Source organism: Rattus norvegicus, chromosome 15 (assembly GCF_036323735.1).
Source record: "Rattus norvegicus strain BN/NHsdMcwi chromosome 15, GRCr8, whole genome shotgun sequence".
Lineage (NCBI taxonomy): Eukaryota > Metazoa > Chordata > Mammalia > Rodentia > Muridae > Rattus > Rattus norvegicus.
Genome location: NC_086033.1, coordinates 4,256,340 through 4,279,575, shown reverse-complemented (window position 1 = coordinate 4,279,575; position 23,236 = coordinate 4,256,340). Strand labels below are relative to the sequence as shown.

General features: G+C 46.5%; 1 protein-coding gene and 1 long non-coding RNA gene across 2 annotated transcripts; one reads left to right on the top strand and one right to left on the bottom strand.

Moving 5' to 3' along the window:
* Positions 1-604: 604 nt before the first annotated feature.
* On the bottom strand, positions 605-6,274 carry Saysd1 (SAYSVFN motif domain containing 1). The gene is made up of 2 exons (NM_001402359.1): positions 6,012-6,274; positions 605-1,127 (listed from the first exon to the last, which is right to left on the bottom strand). Exons 1-2 carry the CDS (start codon positions 6,219-6,221, stop codon positions 801-803), a joined length of 537 nt encoding a protein of 178 aa, NP_001389288.1. The 5' UTR covers positions 6,222-6,274; the 3' UTR covers positions 605-800.
* Positions 6,275-6,935: 661 nt separating this feature from the next.
* LOC134481914 (uncharacterized) lies at positions 6,936-8,114 on the top strand. Its single transcript, XR_010057857.1, has 2 exons — positions 6,936-7,072; positions 7,607-8,114. It is a non-coding gene; the product is annotated as an uncharacterized LOC134481914 (long non-coding RNA).
* The last annotated feature ends 15,122 nt before the right edge of the window (positions 8,115-23,236 follow it).

Sequence of the window (23,236 nt, the reverse complement as noted above, 5' to 3'; positions counted from 1 at the left end):
CACACACACGTGGGAAAACACTCATACAAAAAATAAATATTTTTGATCTCTAATTTTGACTTTGTCTCTTCTTCCCCTAAACAGGGACAGGGTTAATAGGAAAATGTAAGATGGCCACGGGTAGTGTGTGTGGGGCCCTACTTATAGAAAGAATCTTAAAGACACTTTATTTTCAATACCACTGATGACCAAAAAGAGGAGATGCAAGACAAAAACAAACAAAACTTCCTAAATCTTACAACCTAAACTTTTTGGGAAAATAATTCCGAAAATACTGTTTATTTTTATTTTTTGAAGGCTAGAGAGATGGCTCAGTAGTAAAGAGCATTTGTTGCTCTTTCAGAGGACCAAGGTTCAGTTCCCAGCATCCACAGTGGGTCACAACCATCCATAACTCACGTTCCAGGGGATCTGAGCGCTCTTTGGAGCTCTGAGGGTACCAGGCACACACAAGGTTCATCTATACCTCGCTATGTAAATATTAAACTATTTAAAGGGAGCCCCAATGTGCCTACTCATCCACCACATCACCCAGTAACCCAGAACCTCACAGTGCATGTCTAGAGTGCCAGTGTCACCACTCCAATAACGAGACAAGCCAGCCTCCTTCTTATATGGCTTTTATATACCGCACCAGCCCCACCCTGAGTGTCCTTTAGAAATTTCACCTAAATCAAAGAGGAGTTCGAAGATGAAACGGCAGCAGATCAGGGAATAAGTGGAGAATGTGTCCACCCTGCACGCTGTCCTTTGTCCTTTAAAGTCCATGCTCAGGACTGGAGGACCAGCTGGGGCCGGTCCTACCTGCCCTGTGGGGGTCTGATCTGTAACTCCCGCTCCAGCTGCTCAGCTGTCAGGGTACCCTGGATGGCTTCGCAGCCCGGGTTGAACACAGAGTAGGCGCTCTTCTCCCCTTCTTTCTTCTCCCCGGGACCCCGAGTCCCTACGTACATCCAATAGAACATAGACAGGACAAAATAAGCCAGGCCAAACTCCAGCTCCACAAACAGACCCAGCAGGACCAACCAGAGGAGAACCTTCAGGACGGTGATGTTTGTCAGGAAAGACTGGCCGCAGGAGGAAGGCAGGGGGACTGCTGTGCTCTGGGAGGGCTGCTGGACTGCTTCCTAAGACACAGAAGCAAACAGAAGTAAGAAGGGGGTGATGGAGCCGAGAGGGTCTGAATCAGATGAAAAGCCAGAGCGTACTGCTCTAGGGAGGCCACTGGCTCGCTGGCATCTAGTTTCTTACCTTCTCTAAGACAATCGTTGTCAGAGCTTAGGCTCCCTGACCTAAACACATCAGCACTGGTCAGCACTCAGCAAGGGGTGACCCCTCCGTTCGTGGGAGCCGTTTCTTCATTCAGATCGGTGGGCTGCTAACAAAACCTAATGTGTGCCCCACACACAAGCTGACCAGTGACCGATGGTGCAGCAGCTGCAGCGCTTGTCCCCCACCCCACCCCACAGTCACGGTCAACACATACTTGCTGGCTTGACAGCATGGGATGACACATCCAGGATAACTCCGTTCTGAGATGGAGACCATACAGCCACTACTAGCCATTATGGTTACTGCCCACCCTATCCAGGCCTGGGGAGCATCTCCTAACTAGATCTCTCTCTCCTCCAGCCTCCACGCCAGCCTGCATGTGACTGGCCAGTGGGTTCTCTAAGTCACCTTCACCTTGCAGCACACACATCTTCAATAAAACCCATAGCCTGTATGTTCTTACGTGGGAAGGCAGTGCGGGACGCCAAAGGAATCCCTTGGCGTGTAGGTGGCTTCAGCAGCTTTGCCCGATCTCCACCATTTTCTAAGTTTAGTTCTTTATGTTTTTGTTTGTTTTTTATGTGCATTGGTGTTTTCCCTACACGTATGTCTGGGTGAGTGTCAGATCTTGAAGTTACAGACAATTGTGAGCTGCCATGTGGGTACTGGGTCCACTGGAAGAGCATTCAGTGTTCTTAACCACGGAGCCATGTCTCAAGCCTCTCTTTTCTAAGTTGTTAAGAGTCTCTTTTTGACACATAGCAAGAAACGGGTTTTATGGGGGGTGGAGTGGGGGTGGGGGAATAGGTTTTATACAGTAGCCCCGCACAAGGTGCAATGGAAACAAAGTCAGCCTTGCCTGCCTGGAAAAGCTCTTGTGCATTCCAAATTAGTCTTCAATGCTTAAAGGGAACAAGATCCTATGTTGACTGTACTGTCCAAGAAAGGGTCATGACCTGTGTCTTTAAAAACAAGGGCCTAAAGATTTCCTTCCCTTTTTATTTAACTAGGTGCCCTGGGGGTGGGGGATGGGGCAGGGCAAAGGGTTGGGAAATGGGAAGTTAATGGTAAACAGATTGTCAGAGGGGACAAACGTGGGAGCCCATATGGAAATTCCTCTGGCTGAGAACTGTATCTGGCATTGATTCAGTCTGCCTGTTCAACAGCAGCCCTGTACAGAAGCATTTATGGTTGTACACTGTCAGGGGGATGGCTCAGAAAACACATTGCCATGCCTCCAGTAGCAAGCTGCTTCCTCCCCGAGGACCCTTTCCGGAAGAACACGGAGACATAAAATACAACACAAGAAAAAAAACTAAGAATTTTTATACCAGGGCAAATCCAGCAAGGGTAACAGTCACTGAAAACAAATTAAAGCTAAGTTCCTTTAGAAAGGCAGAGTGGTTAGTGCCAGTCCCACCCCAGTGTTTCCTCTCACCAATTTCTGAGGTTTTATAAAGGAAGCTTTCTCTCGAGTTTGAGCTTTTCTGGGCTCAACGCAGTGACTTCATATTCCTTTGGAAATCAGACATGCAGTCAAACACACTTTGTGTGGTTAGACATAGTTTTTTAACTGGAGCAAGGGAGAGGCGGGCGAGAGGAGGGAGGATGTGTTCTCAAGCCTGTTTGCTGATGCCTGATCAACAGTTATCCAGACAACTGAGCTGTACAGACAGCACTGAAGGAAGTGGATGGCGAGCGTCTGCACCCTCCTCACCTCCCCTCAGTTGGGAAACCGGAATACTGCAGAGAACTGTGAAGATAAAGCTGAGCAACCATAGCCCTTCCTAATGAAGATCCTTCAACTAGATACTGTGCGTCCGGCGAGGGGGCGCTAGGGAAACCAGGAATGTTAAAGATGCAGGAGTGCCTCCTCAGCGGAGGAAATAAAACACCTGCATTCTACCCACAACGTTGGGAGTGGATGTTGTTAGTGACCTGGTGATCATTTGCTATCTATAGAGGCAGACCTCACCCAAACCCCAGAACGATCCTTCCAGACCCTCCCTCCCTAGACCTTTATCTTTAGCTTCCATTCTTAGGGGAAACGTCACTTGTTACTTACGGGCTACTGACCTCTCTGCTACACCAGATCCGAGGCCCTTAAGCTATAGACCCCATCTTCAAGGTCACAGGTAATTTGCAAAGGAGTTTCTGTGTAGGGACACACCTGAAGCGTCTTTAGGCTCCTAGACTTGGAATGACTGTCTCTTGGAAACCCTTTTTCAAATTCTATTGTTTAAATATACTCACAGTGGATGGCCTGGCCTCAGACTCCCGGAAGTCTGATCCAGGTCAAATCAATCTGAATCAGGTTTTCACTCTCACCTCCTCACCGTTCCTAGACTGCTTTGAAGCATGCAGGAAGCAGGGACCTCCTGATGCAGGAATAGATCAACTAAAGGGAGTGATTTTAACGTGAGCAAGATTAGCTGCTCTGGCATAATGTGATTGGGGCTACAGTGGGTCTTTGTTTTCAACAGGGTGTCCTCCTTATGTAGCAGTCCAACTTTACGTTCACAATCTGCCTGCCTCAGGCTCCTAAGTGCTATGATTACAGGCATGCACCACTACTCGGCCATTTTACTTTAGGGCGGTAGTCCAGAGGATGGCACCCAGGGAAGTGCGTATGTCAGTCAAGTCCATGAGCACTGATTTACATTCCTGTGCTTAGTTATTCTGTATCCATTATCTTTCTGGTGGTGCTGGAGGTCAAACCCAGTACAAGATACACGTAAGAGAAGCACTCTGCCCCTGACCTACAACCCCAGCTCTTAAACTTTGTTTTAAATTTTGAGATAGGGTCAAAGTTGAGCCTTAAATTTACAATCCCCTGCCACAGCCTCCTAAGTAGCTTACAGTCCTTCCTTACTAAAGGAAATGCCCCACCCCCAAACCAAGGCCATAAAACAGGGCAAAGACTTCAAAATGCCTGCCACCCATGGAATTCCAGAAAGCAGTCCACTCCGTAACGCGCACTAGAACTCTGGAGGTAGACCAAAGCAGGCAAACTGACTTATCTTTCACCTGCTGCCCAGAGGTTAAACAAACTAACTGACTCATCTCCCACACTAACGTAACAAAAAGCAGTTTATCCAGAAAAGCAGTTTCTGAGTCTTGCATAGCCATGCTCTCCCGGCCACTGACCCTACAGGGCACGCTCTCCTGTACCCTCAGGTACTGATCGGGATTTGGGTGTGCCAACCTCTCAGACCAATAAAAGTCTGCTGTGTGTAGAGGTCAAACTGGGTCTATTCTTTGTTTTCCTCCTTTGACTTCTTACAGACACAGCCCTAGGTATGTATTGGCTCTTGTTATGGTTACAAGAGACTAAGGCCTTGTGACTGCTGACAAGCGCAGTGTGCTGGCTCATTTCTTGTCAACTTGACCCAAACTAGAGTCTTCTGGGAAAAGGGAATCTCAATTGAGAAATGAGAGGGCCTGTCCACAAGTCTATATCCTGGAAGCTAAAATAAGCCCTTTCCTCCCCAAGTGGCTTTGGTTACGGTGCTTCTCAAGGTAACAAAAAACAAACCAGGACAGATTTCCTCCTTAGAGGGTTTCGTATTTCCACTCAGGGATCCAATCTCACAGGCGAGTCCCCTTGTCAGGATGGTTCTCCTGCATGAGAACTATGTGAAACCACAAGGAGATTTGAGTGGGCTATCACACTAGTCTAATTTCCTCCACCTACATCACTCAATTGAACTTGAATACCCTTCTCTAGTCCAAGAGAGACCTACAAGCCTACGCACACCACCACAGGCAGTCGCAGCGGCCACACTTTTGTAGTCAAACCCCATTTTTCACAGGCTAGACCCTGCTCAGCTTCAGAAATCAAGTTGCATTCATAGTCTCAAACCCCTTTTTGTTTCCCGGTCCAAATGCCATTTCTAAAATACAAGCTACCTGAGACACTGGCAACCTCTACCCAAGGTGCAAATAAAGTGCAGCCTTAATTCCTGCCACTTCTGAGCCATAACCAATTAGACCTTTACCCCCCACTGGAGGGCATGCAGCTCAGTGTTTGGTTTCAGACCCCGGAACAAGGTGCTGAGGTGCATATTTTATATATCAAAGCAGACCTGGTCTCCAGGTTCTCCCAGCATCTCAGTCCCTACCTGGCATTTGTCATCCCCAAACCGGAACTTTCCAGCCCACAGACTCTTTACTATATAACCCAGACTTTTCGGTTTTTCTCTCTCTTCCTTTTCTTCTTTCCTTTTACTTCTCTCATTCTCCCTCCTCCCTGTCTCCCTTCTCATGGTGATTTCCCTGACCTCCTGGGGTCAGTGAACTCACCCGCACAAAAGCAGCTTCCCAATAAACCTGCAAATATATTAATTATATAGAAATTATATTAATTATATGTATAATTATATGTATAAATCTGGCTTGAATCAGCTCATTTCACCAGTGGAGAAATAACTTATCACTCAGTTTCTCAAAGCCTCACATCTCTGTCATTAACTCGCTGGAGAGCAGAGATGTTTCTTCTTTCTTCAAGCTCCCTAGACCTTCGCTTTCTGTTTTCAACTAGTTGCCGCACAGGACTGCAACTGGGACGAAAAATGTCAAGGCCACGTATCATGTGCTGACACACACTGAGGAAACGCGTCGTCCAGCCACTGGGCAGGGGAAGAGAGAGAGCACACAGAACAGGAGGGCCTCGAGCGCCAGAAGTCGTGGGTGTGGCTTGTGCGGAGGCGGAGCTTCAAGGTGCAGGCCTCTCTCCTCACCTGAGGCTGGTTGGGCTGAGCCTGTGCCGTGACTGGGCTTGCTTTCCACCTCAAGAAGCGTCTCAGCCAGCCCGTGGCTGTCTTTGAGGTCGCCGCCGCTGGCTCAGCCTTCGTTCCTGAGACCTGCACGCTCTGGCTCGACGTGGAAGGCTGGGCTACCAAACCGGCTCGTTTGCGGGCCTCCCGGAACTCGGCTAACCGTTGTTCCATGGCGCGCGCCCGCTCGCCTGCAGGCGTGTGCCCGGCCCGTCCTCGGCCGCTGTGCGCTTGCGCAGGTGGCTCTCTGTTGCGCCTGCGCGTAGCTTGAGCCGGGTCGGAATTTTCCAAGGCTCTGTGACGTCTGGTTAACCTCATGTACCTGGAGACGCTTAAGGTTCAGTTTAAAGTATGAGAACCATCGTGTATGTTCCTGGCTCTTGCCCAGGCCACAGAACTCAGTTTGCTCCTCACCTCAGCGCACTGGTTCCCACTCTGGCGTCAGGTTCAGTGAAGAACGCTTGCAGGGAACCAGTGGTCAGCACTACAGAAAAGGTGGTATCAGGACTTGGGAGGCGGCCTGTGCTCTCTGAGCGTCGGGAGAGCTGGATGCTTCCTACCTTCTTCTTACTGCGGTATACCAATCTCGCTGAAGGCTGTGCACACCTCCATTTACTTATCATTTATTTTGCTTGCTACGCTAGAAAGATGCACTGACGGGACAAGAAATATAAAATAAGCGAACTTAATGAGATAAAACTTAAAATACACAACTCGAGGGGGCGACAAGATTTTAAGAGCCAGGCACAGGAGGGAGCCAGCCTGAAACAGTGTCTTCTGGCCCTCAAGGGCCTACTCTTGAACTCCCAACAGCTGTGGTTGCCTGCACAAAATCAAGCTACCCAACCCTCGCAATCCCCCACCGCCTACTCATGGGTGATGGTTTCTGGGGGAGGGAGAGTCAGTTTAATGTAGGCTCTGCTGGGTCAATCACATCGTGGTGTATTGCCTCATACCCATGAGTATATACCGGCAGCACACGAATGAGAATCTGTGGATTACTTAAAAAATAAAAAAAGGACAAGGTGAGAGGGTATCAATGTGGGAGGAGTTAGAGGAGAGTGAATATGAACAAAACATACTGTATGCATATATGATCTTTTCAAAAATGAATAAAAATGTATTTATAAAATTACAGATCATAACTGTAGTCTCAGCTATGCACTTGTGTAACTACCAGCCAGGAAAGAACATTTCTAGGACTCCAGGTATTCTTATTCCTTCTTGCAATTAGAATTAATCCAAAAATTAAAATTTCAGATCTTACTGTTTTACAGATTTTTAAAGCTCCAAGCTAAGTACCAAACACTTGGCTAAGTACCACTTGCAGAATCGAGTCTCAAATACTTGTTGGATATTACTGAGTTTGAGGCAAAAAGCTAGAAAATGGAGTCCTATTCACCTAACAAATGTTTGTCTAGGCTCTGTGTTGAGTTCTGTACCAAGCATTAAGGATTGAGAGCAGGAGGCAGGGGTCACGAAACAAAGACCTTTGCTCTCTACAGTCTAATCGAAAAGATGAGCAACAGATAATCACGCCACCACATATTTAATTCAAGGTCTGATAAATGCTGTGAAGAAATGCAACACGAGTAATGGAGCTGGTGCAGCTCTGATCAGTGATTGAGGAGGACCTCTGAAAGAGGCTGCTGTCTAAGCAGAGACCAGATGAAATGAGTGGACAAGTCATGGAGCCGTGTGGTCAAGAGTGCTACAGTCAGAAGAAACATCGAGTTCAGTGCTCTGAGCAGCTAGTGTGCTTGACCTCACAGAACTTCCTAAAACCCAGGATGTGATGGTTTGCATATGCTGGGCCCAGGGAGTGGCACTACTAGAAGGTGTGGCCTTGTTGGAGGAAGTGTGTCACTGTGAGATGGGCTTGGAGACCCTCCTCCTAGCTGCCTGAGGATGCTTTGTCTGTTCCTGGCTTTCTTCCGGTGAAGATGTAGAACTCAGCTCCTCCTGCACCATGCCTGCCTGGACGCTGCCGTACTCCTGCCTTGATAATAATGGACTGAACCTCTGAATCTGTAAGCCAGCCCCAATTAAATGTTGTCCTTTATAAAACTCACATTGGTCATGGTGTCTGTTCACAGCAATAAGACCCTAACTAAGACTGTAACAGGAGGAAGGGAAAGTGTCTTAGTCCAACTGCCCATTTTGATTTGGTCTGTTGGTTAGGAGCTCAGTGCAAACCAATTGCCTCCATTGGTATTTTCTACCTCTGTGCTTGCTGCTATCCTGGACAACCAGGTGAGTGAATGTTGCTGGGGGCCTCCCCTTTTTTGGAGGGAGACTAAAATGGGAGGGTAATGGAGTGAACATTGAAATTTTGGGCTATGCGAAGGGTTTGAGGTGCCTATTATATCCAGACTGTGAAAACTGAATTTAGGAAGTATTAAATGGAGACCTGTGATGGGAACGGTAGTGATATTTAAGCACTGAAGCTGAAATCAACTAGATAGCAGCTATGACCCAGAAAGTCATGTGAAGACTGAATCTTGGATTGCAGATGGTAAGACAGGGATTTTTTTTTTTTTTTTTTGAGTTGGGCTTTTTTTGGTTTTGTTTGTTTTGTTTGTTTTACGTGTACGTGAGTACAGTTGCTTGTGGAGACCAGAAGAGGGCGTCAGATCCCCTGGTGCTGGAGTTCCAGGCAGTAGCTGGGTGTGGGTTCTAGAACTGAACTGTGGTCCTCTGCAAGCATTATCTGTGAGCATTCTTAACTGCTGAGCCATTTCTCCAAGCCCCAAAGTGGAGTTTCTATGGCAGTGTCAGGTTGAGAAGCTACAAAAAATTCCTTTCTCCTCAGAAGTAGTAGGCCTTGCTCCCCATTGCTCTCCTGAGAGACTGCATTGCGTTGGTCACCTGACAAGAACACTGAAACCTTCGAGCACATTGAGAAGACACATAGACTGAAACATCAGGATCCATGGCCTTTTGGGGTCAGTGTCCCTGATAGAGATGTGGTGCCTTCAAAAGGACTGAGAGCGGAGGCATGGCAGAGCTAAGGAACCAAAAGGGATGACTCAGAGGACATCTTGCCAGCTCCTGGAGCCGGAATAGGAGGAGCAGCCAAGGTTACCTGTGAAGGAGCACAGAGTGGGGAAAGGATCAGCTAAGGCTAACCGGGACTTCCCAGGCAAGTGCTGGCGTCGTTCCTGTCCTGTCTTAATCTGGTGACCCATTTTCCATTTGCTGTGCTTTTACATTTGTTTTCACACTCGATAAACTCATTCAAGTCCTTTTCAGAAGAGGTTGAAAGATGAGATAAAAGAAAAGATTGAGGATCATGAGGAACAAATCCTGCCAAGTCAACTTCATTTCCTCCTCAGATGAGACTGCGGAATAGGGAGCTCAAGAGGTAGCTTGGGGAGGTTGGGGATCTAGCTCAGTGGTAGAGTGCTTGCCTAGCAAGCGCAAGGCCCTGGGTTCAGTCCCCAGTTCCGAAAAAAAATAAAATAAAATAAAAGGTGGCTTGGGTGTTAAGAGCACATGTGCTGCCCTTATGGAGGACCAGAGCCTGAATCTCAGCACCCACATCAGGGTGCTCCCAGCCGCCTGTAACTCCAGCTCCTGAGGATCCAGTCCCTCCTGCCTCCTCAGGTACCCATACGAACATGCACATACACAGACACACAGAGACACTTAATTAAAAATAAAAGTGAATCTTTAAAAATAAGGATTGTGGGAGAGTAAATAATTGTCCCATGGGGGGCTGGAGAGGTGGCTCACAGGTTTATAACACTTGTTGCTCTTCCAAAGGACCTGGGTTTGATTCCCAGCACCCACATGGCAGTAGATAACCATCTGTAATTCCAGTTGTAGGTGATCCAGCTCCCTTTTCTGACCATATCAGGCACCAGGCATATGTACTGTGCACGTATATAGGCAAACAATCATACTCAAAAACCTTTAGGGGCTGGGGATTTAGCTCAGTGGTAGAGCGCTTACCTAGGAAGCGCAAGGCCCTGGGTTCGGTCCCCAGCTCCGAAAAAAAGAACCAAAAAAAAAAAAAAACCTTTAATTTTTTTTTTGAAAAAGAAGTGCTCTCTAAAATACATTTAATGTGTGATTTTCATAAATTTGTCTTCTCTTGGAAAAGCAGAGGGTGAGTGGACCTCACTACTGTCACCTGATCCCTGAAGCTAGGACTCTTGATCAATATCCCACAATGCATTGAACCAGCCTGGACAGCAAAGATGTATTTGGTTCAATATACTAATTGTTCCAAGATTGAAAACCCATTTAAAGAGAGAGAGTGGTGGTCTTTTGAAGCCTGAGCCTAAAAAGAAGTACCATGTGTGAATTATGTATGATATATACATATATACATACATATATGTACATACACATACATATATGTATATATACTATGTATAGTATATATAATTGTACATTATATATGTATATTAGTGTATGTTGTATAAATATACATATGTGTGCCCATAGTGAATGTGTACAGATATCTTTCTTGTCACTATCTTTTAAATAAAAGATAGAATGTAGCTTTGAAAAAAAAAAACTTCATGCAATCCTATGTCCAAGGTCAAAAAGGCCACAGTCAAGTTGAAAGACAAAGTCTACCTTAATCAGAATGAACTACAAAGAGTGTATAAATATCTGTTATCTGCCACAAAACTTAATGCTTTGCAGTAAGCCAAGGAAAGCTGAATCTACCTACAAAATTATATATCTCACATATGCATATGTGTATACGTGTAAGTCATAAGTAATAATATGCACATGTGCCCTGTGGCCCTGTGTAATGTTTTAGTGTGGACTACAGTTACATAATTTGTACTCTGTGGACTTCTCCATTCTCTTGATTTTAGGTAAATTTTCCTTTTTAATTATGTGTAAGCTGTTGGATCTCCGTGTGTGTGTGTGTGTGTGTGTGTGTGTGTGTGTGTGTGTGTGTGTGTGTGTGTGTGTGTACAGGTATCTACAGAGACCAGAATCCCCCAGGTCCCCCAGAGCTGAAGTTGTAAGCTACCTGAGGTCTGTCCTGGAAACTGAACTCGTATTTTCTGCAAAGGCAATTTGTAATCTTAACTGCTGAGCCATCTCTCCAGCACCTATCTCCTTTTCGTTGTTTCTTTGTTTCTTTGTTTGTTTCTTTGTTTGTTTCTTTGTTTGTTTGTTTCTTTCTTTCTTTCTTTCTTTCTTTTTAAAATTTAAATCCAAGATATGAGAATGGCTTTGTCACAGTGGGATAGTAGCAAGGGTATCCAAGAAATGTGTTCTGTTTGTAAGCAAGCACACCGTCTTAGTTCTACATATTGCCATGAGCAACACCTAGTCAACTGGTCAAGGAATAGCAAGACACCTGGGCCACACTAAAACATTACTCAGTTTTGTTTCAGTGCAAGTGAAACAAAGTGTCTGGTAGGAGGAAATGGAAGACTTGGGCACTAAGAGTGTTCAGTGTAAGATCCAGAACAGTGGGTTCCAGGGTGATCTTGCTTGACTCAACTCCGCCTGCTCTTGCTTGCAAATCTGAAGAAGGTGCCAAGGATGTGGCATCCTAGGAGGAGAAGGAACAGCCCAGACTCTACTGATGATTCTTCTGCAGGGGGATGTCCTGAGGTGCTTAAGCTCTGTATTCCAAAGGCTATCCCAGGCATGAAACCCCAGAGAAGAGTGTTTGGGCGGACACTCAGCTGTTGTATGACGTAGAGCACACACAGATGGGACTCCATCCATCCTGTGTAGCCCTCCTGGGCCATAGATCCCAGGAGTCCAGTGATTCTTGATGCCTGTCTGCAAGGACACTGTCTTGCCTGACTTGTTTATTCACATGTTCTGTCTTGACAGGCTTAAGAATGGGAATGATAGAGAGATGAGTATGTGGCCACTGGGTCTGCTTTGAGACCATTGCAAGAAGTCTGACAGCTGAGCATGTAAAATTTCCTACCAGACTTGGAAACACAGGCAGAAAGTGACCCACCAGGCCTGGGATTGAAAATGAGGATCTGGAATTTCCCCTTCCCGGGGTTCAATAACTACAAGCTACTCTAATGAAGTATCAGGGCTGCCGTCAATAGTCACTAAAATCACAGTCTTGCTGTGCATGTTGATGGTATCTGTAAGTACCTGGAGCCTTTCTCTGGCTGTAGGAGTGTTGGCAGCCTAGGACAAGAGGCAGAATAGAAACCTTTTAGGGGAGGTGCTGGGGAGATGCCTCAGCAGATAGAGCACTTACCATGCAAGAATGGGGCCCAGGGTTCAGATTCCTAGCACCCATGTAAATGCCAGGTGTATACAAGGTGAGGAGCAACAGAGGAAAACACACGATGTCAATCTCTGGCCTCCATATACACATGCATACCACACATACATGTGAAAAAATGTTGGGAGAGCATCATACATACACACACCAATAAGCAACCAACTTTGGATGGGTAGGTACTCTGGCCCCCTTGCTCTTCCTTGGAGCTCACCCAGTGTTGAGTGCCACCAGCCTCCTAGGTAACCTCAACAGAATTAGAAATAAGAATGATTATGTCAACCCCACCTTAAAACTCTCCCGAGACCCATCATATATGCTACAGGGGATCCTGCCTCGCAGGTATAGGTGGAGACGAAACTGGAGACACACAAGCTCCTTATTAAAACACGGCCGTCTTGCTAAAATATATTCCTAGGACCTAGAGCATTTCCTGACTCTTGACAAGATGGGCTGGCTGTTCAGCCACCTCCCTAGAAACTTCAGTTTCAACCCTTGGATTTGTCCCCAACTTCTGACTTTCAAGATACCAGGGTCTGGAGCCCAGAGAGACCCATGTTTCATGATAACAGCATTAGTAGACGCTGAGGCCCAGAGGGAACGCTGTCCCCTCTTGACGATACAACCTGGTCCAGCAGACTGGACCCCTGACCCTTCTCTGTGTTACTTGTTTGGCTGTTAGTCATTTCAAAGCTCTGCACCCTGAGAAGCCATTACCGCAGTCTGTTGCAAGGTGGACGTGATGGAGGGGGAATGAGGCCATCCCTAAATAATAAATAACCCTTGGGAATTATTATTTTCTTGACTTATTTCCAATGGAAAAGAGATCTATCTCTGTGTTCATGTTTTAAACACCTTGAGGATAGGTTAATTCACTTTCAACCAAGAATATTGAGTTCCTAATAACTTCTGGCCCTAATAGAGTGACCAGTGTGTACCGGATTGTGTGCTACCCACTTGGAAGGGGGTGTTTTGCACTTTACTCTTCTCTGCCCTCTGAGAAGGCAGTCGGACAGAGATTACATAGTGGATGTCACATAGCAAGCTGAGTTTGGATCTGTGGAGTCTGACCACAGAGTCCGCAGACCCACTGTTCTATGACGAACAAATGATCAATGGAGAGGTGAGAAAGATGGCCAAGTGGAGCAGTCCTGGCGCGGTGGAGAGAGGCAGAACGGCTACGGCAGTGACAGTGGTGAAACGGAGCTTACACAGACACAGACACAGACAGCCCCGGAACACTGCCAGATGCGGGATCGCCCTGGCTCTGGGCAACGAGAGAGGCCAAGGTGAGGAACGATTTGCTTTCTGGACCGGACCTCCTCGACGAGATGCTCTGGTCTATGAAGCCCCTAAGGATCGAGTGCAGGTTAGTGGTCCTGAGGCAATCAGGGGCCATGGAGATGTACATTATGTCCAGATGTTAGAGTCACCTAATGCCATGTGGATGTGTGTGATCTGTGTCTCAGCCTGAGGCTATGTTGATGTCTGTCAGCCATGCTGCCCCCTGGAAGCCATATGGATATGAGTGGCCTGCACTGCACCTGAGGCCATGGAGCTGTCTGGGTCCATGCTGCTACTGCCACCAATGGTCATGTCTGGGTCCATGGTCCTACTGCAGCCAGGGTCTGTGCTGATGTCCATGAGCCACTGCTACCACTGAAGGTCATGTGATCTGTTCTGCAGCCTGAAGCCATGTTGATGTCTGTGGGCCATGCTAACTCTAGAGGGGTGGGTGAGGCGTACCAGTCTAGGTGGCATGAGCTGTCACCTGAGTCCCTGTTGATGTCCAGGCCCATGCTGACACCAAGGGTCACGTCTGGGTCTGTGGTGCTACTGCAGCTGTAGACCACGTTCATGGTTTCTGCTGTGACCAGAAACCATGAGGAAGCCCAGGATCCTAGCCCCAGCTGACTGTAAAGAGCCAGGAAGCTACTTTGGCAGTGACACCAATGACTACAGATACATGACTGAGAGAGAGGGTCACAGAAGTCTTCTGAGATAACGCTACCCCACGACCTCCCCTGAAGTAACAGCCTGAAAAGGAAGAGAATTCTTAGGGATGCTGAGGTGCATTTCTCCACAACTGATGGCCTCTGGTGCAGGTCAAGGACTCAATTTTGTTTAGTGGGCCGGCCTCTGTGAGTTTGATCATGCTCTAACGAATGTGTAGACAACAAAAATTGAACTTGCTTTGCTGTTGTTGTTATTGTTATTGTTGGGGGCAGGGATCAGGTCACAAGGGTGAAGAGGAGAGAGGATGTGGAAGGACTGGGAGGTGAGTGTGATTAAAGTGTATGAGGTAAAATTCCCAAAGAATCATATCAATATTATTTTGAGGGATTAAAAAGAAGCTCATTATGATGGGGTGAGGAAAACCATCCTGAACTTTGGCTTTCAGTCTCTTTTCTCCTCCAGAGCTGCGAAGGTCCTGGTTCTGCAGTAAGGGGTTCCTATGGCGTAGAGTTCCACTGTTACAGTCGCTATAGTGAGGGCTTCATCCATTGTGGGGAGTTCTGTGGTGGATAGTATGTTCTATGGTAAAATCTCAGGACAGAGGTCTTCCAGTGGTCGTTCCCTGTTTCCTTCCTCTTGCAATCACATCTCCCTTTCATCATGCAGACTGCACTGCCTGTCTCAGCTTCACTGCTCCCCACCCTGATTGAAAACTGCAGTTTCCCAGGCACCACTGCCTTTCTGTCCCTCACACTTTTCCCTTCATCAGGACTCCTCACCTCCTCGCCTAGCAAAGTGCTCCTTATCTGACTCAGTGGGCTTGAGTCAGCTCCTTCTATAGATGCTTCTCAGGCTCTGTTTCCAAGATTGTGTCTTATTGCTTCAAGATATCTTTTAGCACCAAATGCTTCTTCTGTGACAATTCCTTGTCACCTGTTTTATAATGGTTGGCTCACTAACTAGTAGGATACGTTTCAGATTTCTGAATAGAGGCAAAGAATGCTAGCTGGAATGAAATCTAAGTGTGTGTTTTCCCCCTAGGCATTATATGAGCATGACATTGGGCATTGACCCAGGCCCTTCTATCTTGTTGCTCTGCCACCCCTAAGGTGTTGACTGACTTAGTGTAGGTTGGCTCATAGCCACACTAGAATTCCAGCCTGCCTTAATTCCAAAATAATATTGTAGTCACTTGGTCATACCACCACTTTGAATGAAACTGAACTCATTGCAGATTACAAGGAAGGCAAAGAGGAAATAAGAATGGTTCTAGGTGAGACACTTGAGTTTCAGGTAGGTAGTTACAGGGAGGTGGAAAGTTGAACCTGGGTCTCATTGTACAGGACTCGAATGCTGAAAGTCCAACTGCTGACAACAGTGGCCTTCGCTGTCAGACAGTGACGCTCCTCTGACACATATAGCCAAGTCACTGAAGTGGGAGCCAGCTCTAAGTGACTCTAAGTGACGTTTCTTCTTACATAATTAAGTCGCATGTGACAGGTGTCTACCAAGAGAGGTGGACTAGAAAAATGGGTCACCAAAGCAGGAACCACAGTACAAGCCACCAACTGAGTGGTTTCTAAACCTACTGGTAACCACAATTGCATTGGTTCCCTTTCCTTTCCTTCCTTCCTTTCTTCTTCCTCCCTGTCCTCTCCACCCATCTCTGTCTCTTCTCTCTAACTCCTCTCATTCCCCCTTTTTCCTTCTCTCCGTCTCTTTTTGCCTTCCTCTCTATCCCCCAGTTCTGGGGATATTCCCAGAGATTTGTGTGTTTAAACACTTGATTCTCGGCTAATGATGCTGTTTTAGGGAGGTTGGGTCCCGTGGCCTCATTAACAAAGGTGTTATGGCCTCAAAGATGGTTTCTACTTCTGCTCCCAGCCTGAGCTCTCTGTTTTCTCATCTATTGTAATGTGAAGAAGCTTGGCCCAAGCCCCAGGTGCCATCTACTGAGCCCTCCTCCCATGCTTCTCAAGCCACATGCTGCCTCCCTTGCCATGATAAATTATACTAAACTTTGGATCCAGGTAAACCTCATCTCCCTTTGGTTTCTTCTGTCGGGTATGTTACCACGGCATCCCACACGTAAATAATACAGATAGAGCTTTATACAGTGTTAGGAAAGCATGCTACTGCTGAACTGTTTCACCTTGGTACTTTAAGTTAAAGAGAGAAGGTGTCATGGTGGTGAAATGGCTCAGCAGGTAAAGGTGCCTGACTTCAGTCTCAGTACCCACAAAGTGGAAAAAGGGGAACGCTCTGACCACAATTTACAGGCTATGGCATGTGTGTTTTCATATGCATACGTGTGCGCGCGCGCGCGCGTGCGCGCACACCCACACCCACCCACCCACACACACACACACACACACACACACACTAAGATTTTGATTTTGAAAAGGGAAACAATATCCTGAGGCCTCCTGCAGGACCCTAGATAAAGGGTAAGTATATGTGGGAAATTCGTACAGCCATTCTGACAGAGAGCTGGCTGTGACCCTACTTTCCCTCAGGAGACCCATCACTACCCTGCACTTACAGATCCACCAACTGAACTTACCTAGTCCTGGGCATCTCTGCAAACTCCAGGGCCAGCAGATCCGTGTGAGGTAAGAAGAAAATATGGTTCAACGTGGCTCCGTAAAGTGTTGGTTCAAACTTCTGGAGTCTGACGGTGGAACGTTTATTTTAGGCATACTTAGGCACAGTAAAATTTTGGAAAATAGTTTCCTGATGATAATTAACTCGATCCCGTGTATACAAGGAGGCTAAAGACATGATTACGTTGGAACTCTTTTCAAAGCACACATGACTTCTTCCGTAAAGATGGACTCTATTGACCAAGAAACGATGTTCAGGATAAGGATTGGGGGAGCAGGGGGAGCCAGATGTGGCCTGGCCATGCAGATAGCACAGAGGTCACTAGGCTATTAGCCACCTCCACTCCATTTGCAAAGTGCATGTGACATCTGCCCTCGGGATGAGTTCGATTGACCGAGAAGCAAAGCTCAAGATAAGCATGTCAGGAGGAAGAGTCTGGGATAAACATAAGTCTGGGGAGCTAGTTGTGGCCTGACCCTACAAATCGCATGGGTCACCAGGCTATTAACCTCATCCATTCTCTGCCTTCTGGGCAGAAAACAGATACGCACCGCTTTCTTTGAAGAGACAACCCTGCAGGTTAAACTTCTCTGGTTTTCCTACTGCTTTTCTGTAAGCACAATGGCCTCATGCCCGCTCTACTACTAAAAGGACTTTCTCTCTTTGGACTAGAGGCAGAGCAGTTCTTGTTTGCTATTCTCTCTAAATTCTAATCCTCCAGGTTATTGCAAAGTCCAAAAGGCTTCGAACTGTCTCCACACCACTCAGTGACAAATCCATTCTCCTGTAGCTTACACACACATAGCTAAGCACATCAAGGCTTTGCCCCAGCACAAACCCCACCATCGTACATCTTGAAAAGAGGTCTGGAAAAAAATCACTAAGCCTTAGTTGGACCTTGGTTAAAAAAAAGTAGCTTCTTCAATCTGACTGTCTCTCTTCCATGACTCTGAGCCCACTAATCCCCCAGGACAAAGTTTTCTGTCTTTAGAAATTGCCCAGTCAGGGACCAAACCATTGTATCAAAAAATAAAGTGTGGGGGGCTGGAGAAATGTCTCAGTATTTACCACTCTTGCAGGAGACCTGCGTTAGTACCTGACGCCATTCCGGGAGGCTCATAACCTTCTGTAACTCCAGCTTCAGAGGCTCTGACACAGTTGTCTGGACTCTGGATGCTTGCACTCACACATGCGTAGACTGCCCACATGCACAGGTGATTGAAAAAATAAACCTTTTTTTTTTTAAACAAAGAGAAGAGATTGAGGAAGACAGGCGGTCCGATGTCATTTTTTGACCTCCACATGCAGGAAAACCCCTTCCCCATATTTAAATCAGGTCACTACCTGGAGGTAATAGAAACCCACTGAGGTTAGCTCTCGGCTAGGGAAGACTTAGCTGCCTGAAGGATATTTGTTGATGTCTGTAGGTAGTGCTTTCTATCACAACCTAGGGGATAAGTACTCTTGGCACTAGACACCTTAGATGTTTCAACATCGCGTAATACACACAACTGCTGTAGTGACAATCACCTGCCCCCTCCACTTCATTTTTTGATACAAAGTCTCTCACACAACCCAGAGCTGACTGACTCAGCTAGACTGGCTGGCCATCAACCCCTGGGATCTGCCTGTCTTTACCCCATAGCACTGGATTTCCAGGCACACAACTCAGGTCCTCTCCACTTCAGCAACCGAGCATCGCTGTAAGCCCTGTTTAATTATGCTTTTAAAGAGTAATTTATTTTTATTTACATATGAGGCTCCGTGGGTTTTTACATGTACCACATGTATTCAGGTGTCCACAGAGGCCAGAGGCATTGGACGCCCAGTTGCTGGGGTTAGAGGAGGTTGTGTGCTCCTGATCTGGATGCTGGAAACCAAACTCAGGACCTCTGCACCAGCATCATGTGCTCTTGACTGCTGAGCTGTAACTCCAGACCTAGCCTTGTCTGGTTTGTTCATATTAACGAGTGCTTGCTAGAACCAAAGAAAACTGAGACGCGGTCCCTGACTCAAAACATTCACTGGCTGATTAAAAATAACTGGACGGCTACAATCTAATGTGGCACACATGATGTCAAGAGAGATGAAGAGGTGGGGGAGGGGGTCACTGAGGACGAGGGCAAAGAGAGCTATGAAAGCTTATGGAAGAAATCAATGATCAAATACACTAAAGGGTGCATAGAAACCAGCCAGGCATTCCAGCCTAGGGGGCAGCAGGATAAATAGTAGAGAGAACCGTGTCCCACAGGGCTCTTTTGATTGAGTTACAAGATCAGTTCCCTAGATGCAAAAGAGAGACATCCCTAAGCTCCAAATCCCAACTGTCTGTGGTCTAATTTTACACAGAGGGGAAGCAGCTCCTAGCCAGGGAACGCTGAGGAACTCTCCGTGGTACTGAACCGAGTCTCTGCACCCACTTCAATCGGCAGCGGCAGCTCTCAATCCAGGCACCTGAGACCCTGTCCTTCTGATTATGCCTCTCACCCTTGGCTTGATGCTATGCACTTAGAAATAGAATAGCCTCGCCAACCTAAATTGTTTATATGAAGGACAAATAAAATAGACAAAGATATTATCATGAGTTGCAAATCATGGTCTAGCATTGTGGTGGCTTTATGGTTGCTTTTTAAACATTTAACTGAAACTTTATCTATCTCCTACCTATGCATAATAACCATGAATTTCCTTACTAGGAGAAAGATACATCATTTAGGTCCCAGTGTGGTGGCTTACGGCTTTAGTCCCAGCATTCCCTCAGGAGACAGAGGCAGGTGGAGATCTGTGAGTATGAGACCAGCCTGTCAGGCCATCCGGGGCTACATACTGAGACCCTGTCGCAAAAAAATGCAATTTAAAGCAAAATACCAATACAGGGGTTGGGGATTTAGCTCAGTGGTAGAGCGCTTGCCTAGCAAGCACAAGGCCCTGGGTTCAGTTCCCAGCTCCGGGGGAGGGGGGAATACCAATGCAGATCTTTGAAATAAAATAGGATCTGAACCCCAACTATGCCATGTCACAGCTGTCAGACCACGGCAAGTTAATTTGACATCTCTGGACCTGTCTCCAATAACTTCCCAGTGCTTGTCATACTGGCTTTTTGGGAATGGTGGATGAGCTAGGGCACAGACGTGCACTTTTATGTCCTAAACCAACACAGTAAACTCTATCTTCTGCTGTGTGGGGGGGAAATCTAGTGTCTGACATGGCAACAAGAATTGTAGGCGGGGTTGGGGATTTGACTCAGAGGTAGAGTGCTTGCCTAGCAAGCGCAAGGCCCTGGGTTCGGTCCCCAGCTCCGAAAAAAAAGAAAAGAAAAAAAGAAAAGAAAAAAAAAAGAATTGTAGGCACGGGATAACAGCAGTTCCTTTCCCATGTCCCATCCATGTGGTCCTCATAGAGACAGCATATGAAATAAAATTGATTTTGAAAGGTTCTTCCTCTGTATGCCATTTCTACACTGGTGTCCTGACACCTTGGCATCTAGACACTTACCTTCTCGGCAAGACACAGGAAGTTCATCTGCTGGGTACCCTGACCACCTGGACAATAGCACTTGAAGATGTTAGGTTCTCCACTCAACAGGAGGCCCAGCAAGGTGACCCTGTTTTGAAGTTCAAAGCTGGCAGGCCCACCTACCTGCTTAGAGCTTCATTTCTGTCTTTAAGCTTCCCGTTCATTGTCAAGAGCACATGCAAGTTCTGTGCCTAAGAAAAGACTAACACGGGGGAATTAGGCTAAAAGTCAAGTAGAAGAAAGAAACTTGGCAAAAGAAAAATTATATAAAATTTTACAATTAATAGTCTTGTGAGAATGAAGAACCCATGGAACAAGAACAAGATAACATTTTTTTTCTTTTTCTTTCTTTTTATCTTTTGATGTTTTGAGCCAAGCTTTCTCTGTTGTAGAAGTCTTGGCTCACTCTGCAGACTAGGCCGGTCTCAGACTCAAAGATTTGCCTGAGTGCTGAGATTAAAGTTACACACCACCATGTCCAGCAAGATAATACCTTTTAAGATAATATATCTTAAGATTTATTTTTATGTTGCTTATTCATTTTGTTGGTTTTTTAATATTTTATTTATTTGTCTATTATATATAAGTACATTCGGACACACCAGAAGAGGGCATTGGATCCCACTACAGATGGTTGTGAGCCACCATGTGGTTGCTGGGAATTGAACTCAGGACCTCTGGAAGAACAGTCAATGCCCTTAACCTCTGAGCCATCTCTCCAGCCCCATTTTGTTGTTTTTTGGTTTTGGTTTTGGCTTCGTTTGTTTGTTGTTTGTTTGAGACAGGGTCTGTTTACGCAGCCTTGGTTGTCCTGGAACTCACTCTGTAGACCAGGTTGGCCTTGAACTCACAGAGATCTTCCTGCTTCCAAAGTGCCGGAATTAAAGTCATGCACCATCACACCCAATTTATTTCTATTTTAAACTGCGTGTCTGTGTGCATAAGCACGGTTGTCTGTGGAGGTCAGAGGAGGGTGCTCACTCCTCCCGGAAGAATTAGAGTCCAATTGTGAGTCCATTAACAGGGGCGCTGGCAACCAAATTCACATCCTCTGCAGGATCAGCAAGCACGCTAAGTCCTCGTGCCAGCTCTCCGGCCCTCGTGATGATATATCTTAAAAGGCGCAAGCGAAGACTACTGGACACCCTCGAAAGTGAGAGGAGAGAGGAAAGCTGTAACTGAGAAGGCAGAGCGTTGAGGAATCGTGTCCCCCTTTCACCAGCACAACCATTCCACACAAGAGCACAAGGATCTGTTTTCTTAAGCTGAGTACTTGGAGAGTGTTGTATGTGGGGGACGGGGGGTGGGGGGAATTCTTCTTGCATTGTTTCTATGAAAATCCCTACGACAAGAGCAAAGCTTTCTAGAAAGAAGTGAAGAGAAAACAGACCTTAAAGAAGGCAAGACACTCCGTGAAGGGAAAAATATTAAAATGGTGGAAAAATCTTAGAAAAAGAGAAATAAGCCAGATATTGTGGTGTACACCTTTAATCCCAGCACTTGGGAGGCAGAAACAGGGAGAACCCTGTGAGTCGGGAGGCCAGCCTGGTCTACAGTGAGTTCTAGGCCAGCCAGGAATGCATAGTGAGACCCCGTTCTGGAGAGGGGGAGAAAGAAAGGTGAGGAGGAGGAGGAAGTAGGGAAGAAATTATGATAGAAATGATGCAAATTTCCCAGCATAGAACTCTCTAAGTGCTTGGCTTAACAGAAACACAGAAGAAAGTTCAGAAGGCGCACATACAATAGTGTATCACTTCAGACTGGAGGGAGCAAAGCAGGTCTCACATAGTCAGGTAGGATATCCAATGTCGAGAATGAGAGTGGCTTCAGATTTCTCAGTGGGAACCTCTAGAATGAGAGGGAGAGAGATACCTCCAAACCCCCAACAGAGCGGCAGATCCACCTGACTCAGCCCGGCACTCCATCAAGTACCACAGAAGAACAACAATTCTAGACTTCAGAGTCTTCGAAGGCTAATTTCCTCACGCATCCTTCCTCAGGAAATGACCGGAGGATGTGCTCCACAACAAACAGACCATAAATCAAGGAATAGACAGGCACTAGACACAGAACACATGAGTTCAACTTAGAAAGAATGAAAGAAGTCCTCGAGGGGACAGTAATGGTGACAGCAGCTGTCCACGAGCATAAAGGTCAAGTCATCAAGAATACAGGAGCCTGTCTCAAACAGATGTTTGAGAACAGCCACCACCAGGACCGTGCCTCTGTTGACCTATTTTTTTTTTAGACCTGGGTGAGTCTGGCTGGGATTTTTCGTCATCTACCTGGTGAGGAGAGCACTTTCCTCACTTCTGGATTGATTTCTGTGCCACCCGAGGACCTCATTTCACCCTGCAGAAGAGCTTGGCTCTACTCCAGATGTTCACAGTAGCCTGAGTAAAGCACAAATTTTGGGCTGGGGCTGGAGAGACAGCTCGGCGATTATGAGCCCCAATTGCCCTTGAAAGAACCCTGAGTTCAAGTTCCCAGCACCCATGTTGGGGAGGATACAATCTGTGTGACTCTAGCTCGAGGGAAGTTGATGCCCTCTATTGGCCTCTTGAGAAATTGCATACACTTGTGAAAACCCATGCTCAGACGTACAAGCACACACATAATTTTAAAATAAATCTTTTTTAAAAACTCTGAGACAGATAAAGCCATGTTTTGGGGTGCGTATTTTCCCCTACAGCTCCACCAGATGCCCAACTTATAGTGGCCTGCTTATGACCATATCCATATGCTATCCTGGAAAATGTCCTTAGAAATTCCTATGGAAGCTGAAAACAATTATTTACCCGGGGAGCACCCCTCCCTCTTCTGAGGACTTTTATTAAAAAACATTGCCACGTCATGCTTGGTTATATTTTTGCTTCTCCTCGAT